At 40.3% G+C, this 19,779-nt stretch overlaps 1 protein-coding gene across 1 annotated transcript in view; it reads right to left on the reverse strand.

The window, feature by feature from the left end:
• Nucleotides 1-16,639, reverse strand: part of LOC131725031 (Fc receptor-like protein 2) — a 30,385-nt gene extending 13,746 nt beyond the window's left edge. The window contains exons 1-4 of the mRNA XM_059018386.1: nt 16,598-16,639; nt 11,313-11,348; nt 6,398-6,436; nt 2,857-3,150 (exon numbers count right to left, since the gene is read on the reverse strand). Coding sequence (XP_058874369.1) covers nt 2,857-3,150; nt 6,398-6,436; nt 11,313-11,348; nt 16,598-16,628 — 400 coding nt within the window. The 5' untranslated portion in view covers nt 16,629-16,639. The remainder of the gene's footprint in view (nt 1-2,856; nt 3,151-6,397; nt 6,437-11,312; nt 11,349-16,597) is intronic.
• Between the last annotated feature and the right edge of the window lie 3,140 nt (nt 16,640-19,779).

Raw genomic sequence — 19,779 nt, forward strand, 5'->3', positions numbered from 1 at the left:
TACAACGGTAAAAACTGAAATCAGAAAATAATAAAAGTGATTTCATTGGGCCCTGTAACAGGGGAGATCTGGACTGACTGTCTGGCACATCCGTATTACTGCAGGTGGAGGGCAGCAGTCTCGGGGGATCCGCCTGTCGGCCATGGCGATGACACGGAGAGGTGGGGAAGAGGGTGTGTGTGCTTTTCCTCTCTCTGAGTGGCTGACGGGCGGGCCTTGGGAGACTGCTCGGCCCATAAGAAATGGCTTGGTTGTGCACTCGGGTGCCCGTGTTGGGGGAAATACAGTGTCGCTGGCAGAAGAGGCCAGTGTGAAACAAGGAGCGGCGAGCCCGGCTGAGGGGGCAGCCTTTCATAAAAAAAAACAAAAAACAAAAAAAAACTAATTTTTACAGAGCAATATAAATAAATACGTACCCAAGGGGACGTGTGTAGAGGTACGGGGAACCCTGGCCAACCCCAGTGTATAGGCACAGCTGAGTGTAGGACGGAGACCCGTGCTGACCGGCTTAGCGGCAGTGGGGGCACTGCATAAGCAGCACTTTTGTTTGTAGTTTTATTACTGTGTTTTATTTTCCCTTTTTCTTTCGCCTTCTGTTTTCATTATTATTTTTGAGCACTTGAAGGTGCACGGAGTTGGATACCTGTGTTGGTAACCCCGTGGTCCTGGTTTACTGTCGGCAGTATCCAGACCTCGGACAACAGCGCCCTCTGCGGTCTAAACTAAATAAAAAATAAATAAGTAAAATAAATAAATCTGGGCACCTGTGCGGTGTTTGCAAATAAAATCTTCTGTCTCCCATGTCAGTGAATACCCCCACCCTTCCACAGGCCCTAACTTATTTATGAATGTGTTTTTACTTGAACTCCCTGTCACTCTCTGCTCGACCCTCTCCAATCTGGCTTCCGCTCGGCTCACTCCACTGAAACCGCCCTCCTGTCTGTCAGCAACTCACTTAAGTCTGCCCGAGCTGCCTCTCTCTCCTCTGTCCTAATTCTCCTCGACCTCTCTGCTGCCTTTGACACTGTTGATCACTCTATTCTACTATCATCTCTCGCTGACCTGGGGATCTCTGGCACTGCTCTGGCCTGGTTCTCCTCCTACCTCTCCAACCGCACTTACCAGGTAACCTGGTGTGGAGCAACCCACACCTCGCCCTCTCTCAACAGGAGTCCCCCAAGGGTCAGTCTTGGGTCCTCTCCTATTCTCTCTCTACACCCACTCCCTGGGCCCCCTCATCGCATCCTATGGTTTCTCATACCATTTCTATGCTGATGATGCTCAGATTTTCCTCTCCTTCCCCACCTCTGACTCCACCATCTCCTCCCGTATCTCTACCTGTCTGTCTGCTATTTCCTCCTGGATGCACTCACATCACCTCAAACTCAACCTCTCTAAATCTGACCTCCTTTTCTTTCCCTCCTCCTCCCCCTCCTCTGATCTCTCTATCTCTGTTCCTCTGGAATCTACCACACTCTCTCCCTCTTCCTCCGCGAAGAACCTCGGAGTCACCCTGGACCCCTGCCTCTCTTATTCCCAGCACATCTCCACTCTGGCACGCACTTGCCGATTCTTCCTGAGCAACATCCAAAGAATCCGACCCTTCCTCACCAACTACGCCACCCAGCTCCTGGTCCAGGCCTTGGTACTCTCCCGTCTGGACTACTGCAACTCCCTCCTGGCTGGCCTCCCTGCGTCCGCCACCCGTCCGCTCCAGCTCATCCAGAACTCCGCTGCCCGCCTGGTGTTCTCTCTGCCTTGCTTCTCCCACGCAACTCCACTACTCTGCTCACTTTACTGGCTCCCGATCACCGCTCGCATCCAGTTCAAGACTCTTGTACTAGCCTACAGATGCCTTGACCAGACTGCACCCAGCTACCTCCAGACCCTCATCTCTCCCTACACCCCCACTCGACCTCTCCGCTCCGCCTGCACTAGAAGACTGGCTCTACCTCCTGTACGCTCCCCTGCCTCCAGAGCCCGCTCCTTCTCCACCCTCGCTCCGCAGTGGTGGAATGACCTTCCTACAGATGTCAGGACCGCCCAGTCCCTGACCACATTCCAGCGCCTCCTTAAGACTCACCTCTTCAGACAGCACCTGTAGAACTCCTCTGTTTTTCCCCCTGGACACTTATCACCCTTCCTTAAATGCACTTTAATTGCTCTTGTCTGCCCCCTATTTTACTGCATTTAATCCTGTACTTCAGAGTACTGTAATCTGCCAAGTGTTTAATCTGTAGTATTTTGTATTTAATCATATCCTGATGTAACTATCACTATCACTGTTATCTGCTGTATTATTGAATTGTATTTTTTCACACTTGTACTTGCTTGAACCAAAGTCATTGTATTTATCTTGCTCTTATTGTATTATTACTTGTACTGTAACACTTGAAATGTATTTGCTTACGATTGTAAGTCGCCCTGGATAAGGGCGTCTGCTAAGAAATAAATAATAATAATGTTAATTTGTTAATAAAGCTGAAAATCATGTTAGAAATCACATTAAAAATCCCAATTTCTATAAGGCTAATAATACTGAACAAGAGATTACTGATGACCTTAGAATGCTATGGGTAAGGGGAAAAAATAGATAAATTGCACATTATGTGAAAAAAAGTTTTAAACCCCAGCAAAAACAACACTTTATAAATGTGTTGCATTGTTAATCACTTTCTGAAAATTGATATTGTCTGTACCGTCACTATGGCTTTGTTGCTTCATCATATCTATTTTTAATCTAAAGGAAATAGAGCTACAATATAGTCTTTTTTTGCTTTAATACTGAGATTTTTAAAATTAATTTTCTTTATGGCTGGCTGCCGTCTTTCTTACAGGCTCAGTTCAGTTACTCACCTGATACTTGTATCTTGACAGCATTGCTGTATTCTGAGTAAAACAGATTGCTCCCCCGTCCAGCTCGACACCAGTACTCTCCACTGTGGGACAGAGCAGCAGCACTGATTGTGTATCCGGCTCCAGTTCCACTGCTGCTGTCAGTCTGAGGTGCTGAAGTTTCCCGACTGTCTTTGTACCAGAGATATCTCCAGCCATCAGAGCTCCCCTCAACCACACAGCTCAGGGTGACTGTGTCTCCTTCAAATATCTCTCCTGCAGGCTCCCGGGTCAGGACAGGCTTTGGCTTGCCAGCTACAATAGAGGAGACAACAGAATTAGGGGAGTGCACATTTCTCTCTTTCATTCAAGAAAAACTTTACCCACTAGATTGTGTAATTGTGCATTCTGTATTGTCCCCAGAGGGACAATAGATACCTTCCCAGTGTGTGTTTGTGATAGGATAGAGGGAGACAGAGAGGGGGTACTCAGTGTCACTGATGAGAAGGCAGGAACAGTTCAGTGTAGATTGAGGAATCCTCTCAGTGTGTGAAGGTGACAGGAATGGAATGGAGGGGCAGACAGCACTGACACCGATGAGAAGGAAAGAAGGGTGGAGGAGCAGTGTAAATAGAGGAACTCTCTCAGTGTGTTTGTGGTACAAATGCAGGGAGAAAGAGAGGAGGCAGGGCAGACAGCACTCGGGGAGGAAGGCAGTAGGGAGACAGAGTGCCTCGTCTGCGTTTTATCATTATTATTATTATATTCATCTTTTTTTTCTGCCTGATGGCCATCTTGGATTTAAGTTATGCCCTCTACTGACTTTGAGCCTTCATAACTAATGTATATATATATAAATATATATATATATATATATATATATACACAAACAGATCAACACTTTACCAATAACAAAGTTAGATGGTGGTTTTAAATTGAAAGGTTAAAGTTTTAAGTGTACAAACAAGCCTCCCAAAAACACACCTCTCACTGTGGGCATGGAGGGGCACAGCAGTTCTGCCAGTCCCCACTGCAGATTTATGTGTATGTGTCACTTTTAAAGGCATGGGTTTTGTTTACTGCACATCAAAAAACGATTAAGCCTTGTTTAAGATGTGATGTATTAGTCTATTAATAAAACAGTATTATCCCTGTGCTGCAATCATTTTTTAAATATATTTTTGAGGTTACAAAAACCCTGTATCCTAGAGGCATCACTAGGTGAAGCACTGTTTCAAAATAGCGTGTATGCAAATTTTCCAAGCACGGATTATATTTCCGTCCAAATATCTAAAATGTCATCCATGATAGGCTCTTAGTTTAAATGACGATACATTATGGACACCTTCAAAAGCAAATAATGTAAATCTTACGTCGACCCTGATTAGTTTAGGTTTTGAGATCTTCAAGAAAAGGGAAGAAATGTGTTTTTTAATCTTTCTGTATGTCCTCTACGTACTAAGGCCTACACTAGCAGAAAGCTTAGACTTTCTACTTTTCATTCCTGATACAAACATCGAGAAAGACTCTGAAAAATGAAGTTTGAAAAAGGGTGGCACTAGAAAAACTTGATTTCACTGACCCATGGCAAAGGCCCATTTCGCACATCATTACTGACGTTTTGACTGGCTGGGCTTTTAAATCAATGAAGAAGCAAAAAGAAAAATAAACTGCACATGGTATGTCTTCTTCAATTACTATACCTTAGATGTGTATGTTTGACTTTAATACTTTTATAAAATGTAACAGTTTCAAAATGCTGGAGATGACGATATTTTCTGAAATAAAAAGGCAGAAAGATTGTGCTTCACTGATTAGTATTCCATTTACAGTATCCGACGAGTTGAAAACTTCCAAATTCAGGAGCAGCGCTGCTCTCCGTAGAGGCAGACCCGCCAGCTGCCCGGATTGCCCAGCATAATTAGAGCTTTACTCAGGGGTGAAATATATTTATGGATAAAAGGGGGTTAGTAATTACTGTGACAGGAATGACCGAGGGTCTGACGTCAGGCAGAAGCAGGAAGGGAAAAATAAAACTGACACCGGGGAAGTACTGCAGTTCAAAAGAAAGAATCGGCTGGCTGCCGTTTTTATTAATAACAAAAATAAAATAAACATTTAAACAAAAGAACACTTGCGCTCACAGAGCAAAATAAAAGGGTTAACAAAACAATTCACGAACACTACCACCCGTCAGGCTGGGCAATCGCTTTCACTGACCCTATCCTTGGTTAGTTTCGTTTTTAAATAAACTTTCTTTCACTCTCCGTCTCTCTACTCTCGCTCCTCTGGACTCCCACCCTGAGTGCCGAGAGCTGCAGGCTTTTTATATCATGGCCGAGGGGTTTAACTAATTAGTAAATCATCCTATTACCCCTCGGCCACAATCTGCACGGGTTTATTAATTATTACTCCTGGCAGAGGACGAGCACCGATCTCGCCTCTGCCAGGACACGTTTTAAAAATAAACAAAACAATAACACGGCGCTCGCCGACAAATACAATAATAAATCATAATAATAATACAAAATAACACAGGGGTAGAGGGGGACCCCGATCTAAAAGTAAACAAACAATGTACAGGGCACCTCACCCTGTTACATTACCCATTTTGGTTTAATCAAATTAGGGTAAATAACTGTGGCAATGTGCCCCGCCCCATGTGCATTTCTGTGTTGTATGTTGCGTGTGTTAATGTTGGTGTATAGAGATGGCTGCATGGTATATAAATGGGTGTGTGCAGCACAAGTTATTTAAAATGTATAATTGTATTTAGGCACGGGATTGCACTTCACTTCACGTGCATTTAAAGTATTTAATATGTGAGCACGAGGTTGCACAGAATTAATTCACGTGCTGGGATTCAAGTGAATAATTAATTAGTAATTGAATCCCAGCACAACAGTATATATAGATGCACGTTTTACTAACTCGGGGTTGTGTGTTCAGGGCGAAAGAACGGGAGAGAGTGAGGAGAAAAGAGAAAGTAAAACGAGAAAGTAAGCAATTGCTACGTGGTGCTGGAGGACCAGCACGGTACGTGTTTGTTTAGTGTTCGTCCCTGTTTGTTAGTGTCTGTTGGTTTTGTTTGTCTGTTTATTTTGGCGTAAGTGCCGTGCCCTGTGTTTTGTTTTGATCAAACCTTTTATTTTACAATAAACCGGCGCAAGCAAACGCCTTCATCATTTCATCTCATCTGTCCTGTCTGTGTTATTTATCTTCTGGTTCTGACGTCACCACTCAGCCAGCCGTGTGACAATACCACAGGAGCCATTTTACAGTACAATATATTGCAGTTGTGTTACCTTTAATTAAATAATTGACCCAGGAAATTAGAAATATAATTTTTTGTGAACAAAAACAAGCACCCCAAGGAGCATAATCTCAGGGAATGTGGGTGGAAACTGTTGATTTCTACCCTCACTAAAACCATGAACGCTAACATTGCCGTTTCATCATGGTCTACCAGGGATTGCACTGTTTAAAGGGACTGAACAGTGGCTACAAGGATTGAAAGGGACACTACTGTTCTAACTACTTGTTTATAAAACAGTGTACTTACTGGTAGGAGGAGGAGTTGAAGTTGTTGTTGCTGGGAGACCTATGAAAAAAATAAAAAAATAAAAGAATTAGAGCAAGAATTGTTTGTTTAGAGGCTTGTTTGAGCCACAGTGTGGAATGCGCTGAGCGTGCACAGGTGCGAGCATGTGATTAGACGCACACACCCAGAGTGCATGCATTTATATGGAGCTAGCGAGAGCGAGCTCACTACTCCCAATAAGGGGTGGGGGGATAAAGTTTAGTACTAGGGGAAGAGAACTATGTTATATAATATTATTAAAAAACAAGTAGCATTAAATGGCCATTAAAATGTATTTTATATAATTTCATGTAAAGTTTGGAAATTACGTGTTTTGGAAATATTTATAAATAGTTATACATGTGTGTTTTTGTACTTCTCACTTGGATGAGCTTAGAGGGAGGGGCTGAAGATAGCCAGCTATATATAAACTCAGCCAGAAAGCAGGGGAGTTTCTTTAGGTGTTTGCTTTACCTGAGGCTAGAGCCTATGTTGAAGCCTATTAAGACCCTGTTATTATGAATAGAAATAATTTCTGGACATTGTTAATAGTTCTATTTATTTTCTCACGCTAATACTTTTGTTAGTTTTTTCGCTGTTCATAATAAACGTTCAGTTTTTGCACCCTCCATCTTGGAACTCCTGTCGTGCTTTCTGTCTACCATTACAGCAACTATTGGGCAACCTCACAAGTGGTGTTACAAGTGGTTGTGGCTAGCAGAAGGCTTACGAAGACAAGCAAGGTCAATATCTTGGAAGAGTTGCAAATACTAGAAACCGGTTAAGAACAACAGAGAGCTGGAAAATGTGATGGCATTGCCCAAAATAGAGTTCAGAGGGAGGGGAGGAGGGCGCTGTTGCAGCCACGTGCACTGATGAAGTCCCTGTTGCACAATCACCCCACTATCATGATTCTAGGGTTGCTGAGCAGGCTGTAATGTTTAAGGTTTTTCCTAGATGTCCAGAGGGTGCAGGAGGAGAGCCTAGAGAAAGAAGCGGCCTGCCAAGACCAGAGTTGGAAAGCCATGCCGCATCAGTTCACCAAGCTTCAAAGTGAAGTGGGCCATGGTTGTGCATTGCGAGAGGAGGAAGGATGTGAAGATGGTCAGGCTGGATCAGCCCCAGGGTCATCCTGTACCTGTGAGCATTAAGGGAAATGGAGAGAATCTCACTTACAATAGGACCCTGAAGAGGACATCAGGCAGTTTTAACCACTTTTGAAAGGATGGCAGCTGCTTACAGATGACCAGAGAAGGACAGAAGAATACGATAAGTGTGGAGAAGGATGACACTTTAGACTGTGGAAAAGTAAAGAAGCAATTTTAACAAAGTATGAGATCAGCCCAGAGACGTATCGATGGTGGTTTCATGCTATGGATATTCTCCAAGGAGAGACGTCCAGAGAGCTTTATGTGAAGTTGAAGGACCTTCATGAGAAGTGGGTGAGACTGCAGCTGAAGACCGTGAAGGAGATTGGTGAAGTCATCATTATGGAACAGAAAACGTGAACCTGTTTTTTTTTATTGCTAAAGTTAATCACAACTGGTCAATTGCCAAAAACAAATCAAGTGCCTCCAGAGGATTGTAAAACAAGATATTAAGTCCAGTGATTCTTTAGACTAAGGGTTTGATAAACAAACATCCCTTGTTACACAGTGAATAAACTTAGCCACGCACCTAGGCAATGGAATTCTCTGTATTTACAAAATAAAAGTGGGGACGGGGTTATTGTCAGGTGTGAACAAGAGAGAAAGAATCTGAGCTACAAATCTACCTCCCGACCAGGAAGGGCGTGAAGTAAGGTTGGTGGTACATCTTCACAGGGATGGGCCGACTCAAGTCCACCATCTTGGGGAAAGGGCATAGCTGTAAGACTGCTGAACGACTCTGTTGTGATCAGCTGTATTGGCTAGAGCGTTGTGCTGCACTGATCACAGGTAGGAGTTTAGCAGTATAAAGGGGATGCAGCTAGGTGAGTAAACAAGCCAGAGCGCTGTTTGTGTGTTTGTTTTGTGTACTGGCAGATCTCTACGAATCCGGGTGCTGAAGCAACTGAGCCAGCATGACTCCCGGAGCAGCTACACTGCCACAGCACAGTCACCCTCACTCCCCACTACCTCAACCCGTGTGTGCACTGCTGGATTGGACACTGTATTTATTGTTTTATTTTTTTGGTTTGGGACTGCAAACACCGTCTGTCATCCCCCAATACCATTGTTGGTAGCGGGAGGAACCTGTATAAATAAACAAAGGTTGTTTTTGGAACTGCACCATAGCAGGGGGTGCACTGTATGGCGATGAGGAGAAACCGTCCCTGAAGGTTTTGCCTCCCTAACCTGCAGGAGCGCCAGAGCCAATGTGACACTCCCTCTGAAATCCCCAGCAAAGACCGGCAACTTCACACAGCCAGGATACAAATCTGCACCCCCTGACTGTATGACTCACCCTGCACACCATGCAACCATGCATTGACCATGTGAGTCACTCGGTAGCCCACTATTTGTATGCATTTTTAAATACAATAAAGTAAGAAATGTAGACTAGCCAATAAAAAGGGTTTTGCAATAGACAATAACACAGCGTCCTGATAAGCCTACATTTACATTGTGTCTAATTTATAACACAATTTCACAAGTGTATTTAAATGAATCCATGGTTAGATATCCAGGATAAAAAATATCCCATTACACCAGTATACTTTCTTGGTGAAATACAGTATTAAAAAAAAAAAAAGGTTATGCTTAGAAAAATATAGTCATGGTAGGAGCAGAAATCCAACGTCAACTTTAGAATGTAAACTAAAATGAATGATTGTTTCAAATAAAACAAACCAAAAAATTATATAATAAGTAAGATATCAACATTTTTGACACCAGTTTGTTTTGACATCAGTTCAATTTCAGCATTAGAAAATGAAGTAGAAATGAAGTCACCAGCAGGTGGCAGCACACAAGAATGACATTCTGAACACAATTGGTTGCAAACAGAAAACTGACTGTTATGTGCCTTGAACAGAGCTGGAGATTTGAAGCTGAACTATTTTAGAAATGTCTTATTTTAAAATAGAAAATAAATTATGGTTTGATTGCACCAACATGGATTAACCACTAACCCAGATTAGTTCACGCAAAGTAAAGCAAAGCTATTCGTACAGTCAATTGATATTCAGAACGAATGCAGGACCACCCGGTCGGCTCAACTAGAGATCAGGTTAAGGGTTGTAGGAAAGCTGCAGGCTGCATGTGGGGCCTATGTTTTGTCACCTTTTGTTAATTAATTTAAAACATCCTCTGAGCAGAGAAATTGTATATAATAATACAAATTAATATAATGTCATTTTTTATGCTGAATGCTTCTTTTTTTTGGTTTACATTTGCTTTTCCGTTTACATTTGCTAAACAGGGTGTATTCAGATAATGACTGATTATTAATCAGAAATCTAGGATTATCTGCTTAATCCAAGATTTAATAATCCTGGTTTACATTTGTGTGGTGCAATGTAACTGTGATTAAACATAACCCCAGATCAACTAACCCTAGATTAGCACTAAACTGAGTTTTATTTCATCCATGTTGGTGAAAGCAACCCTATATATATATATATATATATATATGTATATATATATATATATATATATATATATATATATATATATATACACGTGTATATATATATATATAGTGATTCAGCTCACAGGTTCATCAGCAGGAGGCGTTCAGGGCGGGCTAGGAACGAGCCCACAGGTGTTGCAGATAACACGCTGGTAGACCTGTGGTCAGCGTACCTGCCTGCCATGACCTCAAGGAGTTACCGGACGAACAGGCTGCAGGTGTGGTTAGGTAGGGGATCATGGTTATACCAGTATTAGTTCTTAATTGGCCCACACCTGTAGCCTGTAACCGTCCCAATGCCTGGATGATCCGGACCCCTTTAAAAGAAAGCCTTTACAGCCAGTCAAGGTTGGCTTCCGAGCAGTAATCAGAGTGGGCTTGTCTACACCCATCACTGAAAAGGAATAACAAAGAGGAGCTGGTGCATCTGCGATCTTATTTCCTGTGCCAGTGCTGTTGGAATTAAATACAGCAAAGTGGAGAGAGACAGCGCTTGTTTTTACCCAGGCTAGGGGACAGTCTGAAGCCAATAACGACTTGGTAGAAGCCAGAAACAAATCGCTTATTCACCAGCGGCTAACTGTCCAGTTAGTTTACATTGTTTTGCTTTTTTCTTGTTATATGAATCCTGTTTTGAACTGTTTATTTTGACCTTGTCTCGCAACCAGGATTATCATTTCTGTTTTTTCTTTTCTGGGGTTTACTGTCTACTGTCTGCTTTGTCTGTGTGCACCCATACGCTCACAATATATATATGTGTGTGTTTTAAATATGCCTTCATATTATAATACACTGCATGAAAGATGTATTACTTCTATACTCCTCCTGTAGTCCAGTTTAACACAAACTAGACCGGAAGAGAGCCAGGCTGTGAGAGCCCTTGAGCCCCTTCACTGGGGGCTGTGTTCACTCTGGAGCCTCTTCACTGGGGGCTGTGTTCACTCTGGAGCCCCTTCACTGGGGGCTGTGTTCACTCTGGAGCCCCTTCACTGGGGGCTGTGTTCACTCTGGAGCCCCTTCACTGGGGGCTGTGTTCACTCTGGAGCCCCTTCACTGGGGGCTGTGTTCACTCTGTAGCCCCTTCACTGGGGGCTGTGTTCACTCTGGAGCCCCTTCACTGGGGGCTGTGTTCACTCTGGAGCCCCTTCACTGGGGGCTGTGTTCACTCTGGAGCCCCTTCACTGGGGGCTGTGTTCACTCTGTAGCCCCTTCACTGGGGGCTGTGTTCACTCTGGAGCCCCTTCACTGGCGGCTGTGTTCACTCTTGAGTGTACTTTTCTCTTACCTGTTTCCTGTCCAAAGCACGTCACTGTGGTCAGCACTGAAAGACACAAGGAGAGGCAGTGACTTGACAGGACAGTCTTTCACTCCAGTGAGTCAAATTAAAGAAAATAATAAACTCAACTAAATGTCACAAACTATCCAGAACGTTCTCCACCTATCCTTTTCTTGCTGCTGTAGCAGTCATTTGTCACTTCAGCAGAAAACCCTGGAATTGGATCTCTTTGTGAAGGTCCAGAGGAAACAATTCATCTTTTTTTTTTTTTAAATGCATTTATGGCAGCTTTCAGCATTTCAAAAAGTTGAGCAGCAATCAAAACACATTTTCAAGTGACAACAGGTAAGATTTATGGATGCATGTTGTTATGTACAATCATTTTAAAATGAAGGGAGAAGTTGTTTGAAATAATGACTAAAGGGACAATGTTGTATAATTGGGATCATGTCTATGTTTTTCTTATACTAGAAAAAGGGTGTAGGGAGTGTTGATAGGTTTTTCCCCCTAAAATTAAATACTGAAAGTAGCATCAAATCAGCAGATTACACCTGTACAATCAAAGCTCAGGGGCTTACATTTGCTAGCACAATGCACAAGACTACAGAAATTGGCAAGGGATTCTGGGAGTTGTAGTTTTTTTTATGTCTATAGTATCACTGTAATGTGACTGTATTTTATTTTTTTAGTTGAGCATCACTTAAAAAAATAACTATGAAGAAACATCTGAAAAGGTTAAATCCATCTATTTATTTTCATTACTACTGTAACGCAGTTATTTTTCTCTTCAGCAAAAGCTTTTTTGAAGGTGGCTCTTGATCAGAAACACCTGCTCTCATATAAAGCCCTGTATATCACAGCATGCAGACAGCAAGAGACCTCCTCGACTTAGATAGCCACACACCCACATGACCATATATATATATATATATATATATATATAGAGTGAAGGACTTTAGTCGTGCGGGTTCTTTTTCAGCATTTAAATGACCCAGCCACACAAACTTGATTTTTCAAAGCGCTTGCTCGCTATTTTTTTAATAAACAAAAACAAAGCCTAGCTCTTCTCGAGCACTAACTAAAACACAGGAACCTAAACTATCTTGCAGGACAGTTAAGCCGTTTACCTGCCAAATAAAACAAATGACACATGTTTTACACAACCTTTCCTTTTACGCTTGCACACACTATCAAGCGGGCTCCTATACACACCAGCAGCCCAGAACAGACTGGCTGCTCTCTTTAAATACCCTGCACCTGACTCTAATTTACAATGATAGCCAGGTGCAGGGGATAACACAATTAACAAATAATTAAACAATTAACAAAAACAATTAAATTAAACCAATGTGCATTTGCACATGTTTTTCACGCAGGGAGGATATTAACCCCCTCCCTGCGTGAAAAAAAAAAAAATATATATAAGTGATAAGTTTCATTTGATGCTCAGTATATATATATATATATACATATATAGGTGAATTGGGGTACAGGTTTGGCACGAATGACGGGTGGGGGCAGACCGGGAGGATTGGGGAAGACGAGAGTGTGAGAGAAGTTTGTGTTCGGGGGAGATAGAGAGATAGTGAGAAAGGGTAGGGTAAAAGAAAAACTACTACAATCATTTATTTTCACGTTCGATGCCCAGTTCCCTTTCCCTCACCTTATGATTTTATTTTGTGATTATTTAATTATTGTAAAAATAAATTGCCTTCACCTACTCACGGCTGCAGTCTCATTTCTATCCCAAAAAGACCACGAAACTTGCTACAATATATTGATGGACATTACATAAGAAAATGAGATGTCCTTTTTTGGAATACCATGTTCCTTCTCAAAAATGTGTTTTAATATTAGCCTTTAATAAAGGAAAACAACTGAATTTCCATGTATCTATTTCAGTGCAGTGTAGTTTCTTCATTGTAATAAAGAAATACGTTTTTTAATATTTACATTTTTTTTCTGTTTCTTCATAAAAAATAATGTTTTCTGGATATGCCTGTACTAAGGGTTACTCTTAAATGAATTCACGATCCAGTTTATGGTAAACTGTGCATTCATGACTTAGAAACTCAGCTGTCAGCTGAGCAGAATATATAGGCCCTCCAAGAGGGCGGAGAGGACAGGGATCTTTCCCCAGGGCCCATGAGAGCCGGGCAAAAACAAAAGTGATCATTAAAGTTTTTTTTCCTGAACGTTTAATATAAACAGCGCTTGTTATGTACCCACGGGGGGGGGGGGACCTTGATGGGCCCACTATGGATTAGGATGCTGTTACTTTTCCATGTTTCATCAATTACCCTCCCCCCCAGTTATCCCAGACATTGTGTTGCCATTACACAAGTGTACAGTGGAAGCGGTGCAGCAGTTGAAGCCAGACCGGTAAGTTGTTGATATTTTTATTACAATTCATAGGTGTATAACATTATTATTATTATTATTATTATTATTATTATTATTATTATTATTATTATTATTATTATTATTATTATTATTATTAATTAGCAGACACCCTTATCCAGGGCACCTTACAATTGTTACGAGATATCAAATTATTTTTACATACAATTACCCATTTAACAGGTTGGGTTTCTACTGGAGCAATCTAGGTAAAGTACCATGCTCAAAGGTACAGGAGCAGTGTCCCCCACCTGGGATTGAACCCACGACCCTCCGATCAAGAGTCCAGAGCCCTAACCACCACTCCACACTGCTGCCCTTACATTTGTACATTTAAAATTAAGGGTAAATATTTGGGAAAAAAAATATGAATTATAATACATGTGTTTAAGGTTTTATTTGCTCATAAATTAAAGTAAGCACCGAGTTGTTTTCAAATGTTGGAATTTTTGGGGGTGTTCCTAGAACCATGTCGTTTCATAGTTTAAAATAACACTGTAAGTTATAGTTCCTTTAACATAATGTAATGGAACATTACAGTCATTAATAAGAATTTAGCTATTTAAAATACATTTATCTACACGGTGGGTACAGTATGTACAGGTAAATGAGTTTAATATTTTAATTAGAACCCACCAGTTCAAAATATGAGCATTTATGCAAAAATTTGTGCATATTATTTTATTATTAACGACTGTCAACAACTACACAAATTTGTGAAATGTGATTTGATAGTAAAGTAGTTTTCAGATACAGTAAATTAGGTAAAATACAGTGTGTCCGCTTTTATAACCTTTAAATATAGAAGTAAATTATTTACTTACCTTAACCCGGCTTTAAAAATATAGGACGGTCTATGATTGCATCGCCCCTTTTGAAAACCAGGTTGTTGTCTCTGCCTATATGTTAAATTGGCAGCCATGTTATTTAATTTTATAACTTAACTATAAAACAGAATGCAAAAGTTCCATTTTTTAAAGAGGGTTTTTGTTGCATAGTGCATGTTTTATTTACAGGTGGCTACAGTGCAGTTTACTCTTGCAATTAAGAGGTTTCTACTGTAGGTAAGTGTTGTTGTACAGCAAAATAAAAAATAAAAAACCTTCCAAGAATAGCACAATTTATTTTTTCAACATTTTCTTTTTACATTTGTATACAGCAAATAAATAAAAACTTTTCAAAGTAATGATTTCTTCAACGATTCTTTGAATGCATCTGTGAATGACTTTAGCAGTTTCTTTTGTTTTGAAACCTTCTGCATTTCCATGAGCTCCTGCATCTGCCGTTTCTGTATATAATTTTGTTTATAATGTGCTCTTGGTTAGAACGAGATGTAAGGCTGCAAAAGTAAGTCATTTTACTAAAGTTCTCTTATTCTAACGTCCCCTTTCTGCCATGAAAAAAGGGTTCAAGTTTTTGGTGTAGTCTATACTGCTGTGCTTTTTCAGCCGAGATACACAGTGAAGCTTAAACTCGCAGAAATAGCAAAACTATATATACAAATAAAAATAAAAAGCGTCACATGTAGTTCACCTTTAACACAGCGCTATTCGTCCAGTTAAGAAAATATTCATTACTGTGAGGCCGGCCAAACAATAACTCGCTGAGCGTATCGAATGTTGCATGAGATGCTGCAGATTCACTGCGTTTAAAAGGAAAAACAAAAATAATTACGCTGTTAATTTAAATTAACTATCAGATTTTCTTTTATGAAAAAGAATGCATACGCATATGTTGGTCAAAAAGTCCAATATGTGGGGACATTACACCACAGCCACCTCTGGAGCGCTCTGCCTATTGAACGCAACCCTAATCTTGCATTGTAGCAAAAGATCAAATGTTGTTTTTAGATAACAAAGCTAGAATAAATGTTACTATAGTCTGCAAGTGTTTCCTTACAACACACGTGGACATTTTGATCTGGACCACATGTGATGGTTATGAATATTGTCTGTTCAGGTATGCAGAGAAACACATTGCCACGCATTACAACACAGTGCAGTTCATTCCCCTCACATCTATTACTCAGTCATCAGACTCTGAAAATCCTGTAACAAATGTAACCCTTAGAAAGCTCTGAGCTTTTGTGCTTCTACTTGCCTAATTTGGAGTCTGCATGAAAACGACAATTTTCTAAGAGGAGTAATTATAACAGTATAAAACTGTCAAGAAACAAATTCCTTCCAGGAAGGAGCAGTTCAATTATTGTAGTTTCTTTTCTTACTATTTTTATGCCTTGAAATGTATTCCTCTCTGAATATTTGCCTTTTGCTTCAAAGCAGTGCCTAACTCTCCGCAGTTACATGACAAGCCCCATCTAGAATACTGCAGTTACAACATTTGACCACCAGCGGCAGCAAGTGCTATGCAAAAATTACATTAAAGGTGAATGTTCTTGAAGCAATGTTAAAGTAGATTAAATTATCCTTTCAGAAAGCTTTTCGACCATCCTCATCACACACACACACACACACACACACACACACACACACACACACACACACACACACACACACACACACACACACACACACACACACACACACACACACACATCACTTAAGAAGCTTCTTTAGCAGACAGAGCAAGCTGGATAATGATAAGCTCACATGCCTCAACACAGTTAAATACAATCTCTAAGCCATGAAAAAGGTTTGCAACCAAAGAACTGATCTCTTTTATGGTGATTGCTCACCACTATAGTATAGCTTTTGCTTATCACTGTTGTTAATGAAACACAACTGCTTTAATTCAGTACAGTACAGAGCCAGCTCCAGCATCCCCTTTTAAAAACCACCTGAAACTGACAAGCCAGACTCTTTCAAGCCATCAATCCCTCACCAGGGAGGCATGCTGCTGGATTTGTGTTCAAAGTATTGGATCGCAGTACTTACACATCACAATGTAGAGTTTCCCAGCCCGCATTCTGCCTGGAACTAAACGAAACAGCAACAGAACTGCTCTTTATAGAAAACATCAGTTTCCTTAAACGCTGGCAGCGCTTCACAGTTCCTCCCAGTGATGTTTTTTTATCTCAAAGTGTTAACTGGTCACCAGCTACTGTTACAAAAATATGCTGATGATTTCATACTGCAGATGAGCTCAGTGTGTGAATTTGTATTTTTACACTAAAACCTCTTCTTCTTTCTGAGAAGCAGCTTAATTTGTAATCCAGTAAGTGCAGCACAGACAAATTGACATTCGTCTCATATCTATACTTAAAACTATTAGAAATAACTAAGCTGCACACACCTGCAGTAGATGTATTTGCTTCCCCTCTCTCCGTCTTTGTCAGCCGTAACATCAGGTATGAGAAGAACACAAGTGTAAAGCTGCACTTTATTAGTAATAGTTGTTTTCTTTATTCTTGTTGGCACACTTATTTATTTGATCACGTTTTCTTTTGAGCACGTGTATGTTTTGATTTATTCTATTATGTAGAGAACAAGTTATTTATTTTATTCATTGCACTGTTTGTTTTGCTTTTGATTATTCTCGTGTAGTATTTTGTGTAGATGCACTTTTTGTCACCGCTAATCATCCCCCGATTATTAACCAGCTGCTTGCTAATGATGTACACCTGTTGATTATCTGGGACGGCTTTAAAAGCCAGATTCATCAATACAACAGCAGCGATACACAGATGCTGATGCTGATGCTGATGCTGATGCTGATGCTGATGCTGATGCTGATGCTGATGCTGACGCTGATGCTGATGCTGATGCTGCTACTCTCTTGATTTCAAGGTTGGTGTTGTTTTTGGGCTTGTTTTAATGTGAGAGCGATACACAGGTACTGATGCTGCTGCTGCTGGTCTCTTGATTTTAAGGAAACAAACGAAACTACCAGGATTTCTAGGCTGCGTCGGCGTTCCAGTCCTCCATATCTCCTTCTTGTGGAAACCGCGATTCCATCTGAGATTGGACTTTTTTTTTTAAACTTCGTCGCTGCACTAAATCCTCCACATGGTCGAGAGATCGCATCAGTTTTAAATGTGGACATAAGTGATTTGTAATCCCTTTTTATCTGTGTATTCTTGTGTAATCAATTCTGTATTGTAGTGGTGGGTTTTTTAGTTTTATTGTATTTTATTTTCATATACAAAGCTTCAGACTTTTTATTATGTGGGCTTCGTGATAGTGCTTTGTATATTTTATCTTTTGTGTTTTGATTTTATTTTAATATGCAAAGCTCCCGATTTTAGACTACATAATTTTATTGTTTTAATATTATGTTAGTTGCTTTGTGTGTTTATTGAACTGCCCAAAATAAACCTTTTAAAACTCAGTTGTTCTGGTTGCTTGTTCTCCCTGTCTTGTGTTGTCACGCACCCCCTTCCAGCGCTAAATAAATCAACCTGTGCGTGTGGGTAATTGCCCCCGTACTTAGTGAGTGGGTCTCCACTCTGGCGTAGTCAGGCTACATTAGTACTTTTAAATTGAACACCTGCTACACAAGCATATGAAATCACTGATAATCAAAAGAACTGAGCATTGACTTCTGCAGCCATCATCTGCTTGCATCAATGAATAAACAAATCTGGGTAGCACTTTTTAATTTTACTTACACATGAATGGTCAAGGAATGGTGACAAATACATTAAATGCCAGTACTGACTTTGAAACCAAACAAGACACGTACAAACCAGACCAAATGAATAAACTGAATGTTGAAAGTCCTGTTCATAAATTAAATATTAATGACAGAAAACTTGAATTGGTAATAATTTAGAAAACTAACCATTCAGCAAAAGATACGTTACTTCTAAACTGTTTTAGGAGCATTACCAGATTCTGTTTCGTGGCTTAGTGGTGAAAGCAGGTGATGGAGTCAGGCTCAGTGTAGAAATAGGGTTCACAAGATGTAGGAAAAGTGATAGTGATATAGATAGAAAGTGTACCTCACAGTGCTGTTCACTGCAGATGTCATCGCAAAAACAGAACAAACTTCTCCTTTTCTGCGGTCAGTCAGCTCTACATTCATTTCTGAGAATAAGTGACTGTGGTTAGTGAGAGGAAGTGAAGGCAGGCAGGGTTTAAATTGGGCCTGAATACTGGAATGCAGCCCCTGCACCCCCTGTTAAACTGCCAAGAGGGGATTCTGAAAAGGGGAGATTGAGCTGAGCAGTTTGATACCAAACATGCCAGTCAATCATCTTTAGAAAGCCACTTAGTGGAGCAGTCTGAGCGGCCTCTTTATGAAGTGTACTGCAGTATATACTGCAACAGCACAGTATGGTAAAAACTAAATGAAAAATACAATCATAGTCAAACCATACTCAGTGCACACAAGTGCGCACGGTCAATTCTAGATAGGTTTGGTAAAACATTGTGAGTTCACATTGTAAAGAGGTAAAGCTATCAGTCAAGAATGAATTGTATGAAGGACATGATTAAAAAAGGAATGAAAAACACAACTAGAGGGTTTATAACAAACAACCCCCCAAATCTCTGAAAACCAAATCATACAGTTGTGAATGTACATGTCAATTGTACATACAAGTTTCTTATAATTGCTTATTGTGGTTAAATGAATACAATTGCTAAGCACACGGGATATGCAATTAACAGCAATCTACAGCATGTGTATTTTAATAAGAAAGGTGCTTCACTTTTTAAAAGTTAACAGGAATATGCAGTTATCAGATATGCAGTTAATTGGAACACACTGTACTTGTATAATTCTTAAACCTCTAAATGAACCTAATATAATGGCACACCAGGGCTACATTGCAAAATCATTGGCACAAAAACAAGCTAGAAAGTTACCTCTCATCAGCAAAACAACATTAACGTTGTTTTAGTACCTATCTATCTATCTATATATATATATATATATATATATATATATATATATATATATATATATATATATATATATAGATAGATAGATAGATAGATAGGTACTAAAACAACTTTAATGTTGTTTTGCTGATGAGAGGTAACTTGTCAGTATTGCTTTCTAGATTGTGTATATATATATATATATATATATATATATATATATACACACACACATATACATACAGTGGCTCAAAAGTATTCACCCCCCTTAGACTTTTCCACATTTTATTGTG

The sequence above is a fragment of the Acipenser ruthenus genome, chromosome 59, assembly GCF_902713425.1.
Source record: "Acipenser ruthenus chromosome 59, fAciRut3.2 maternal haplotype, whole genome shotgun sequence".
Lineage (NCBI taxonomy): Eukaryota > Metazoa > Chordata > Actinopteri > Acipenseriformes > Acipenseridae > Acipenser > Acipenser ruthenus.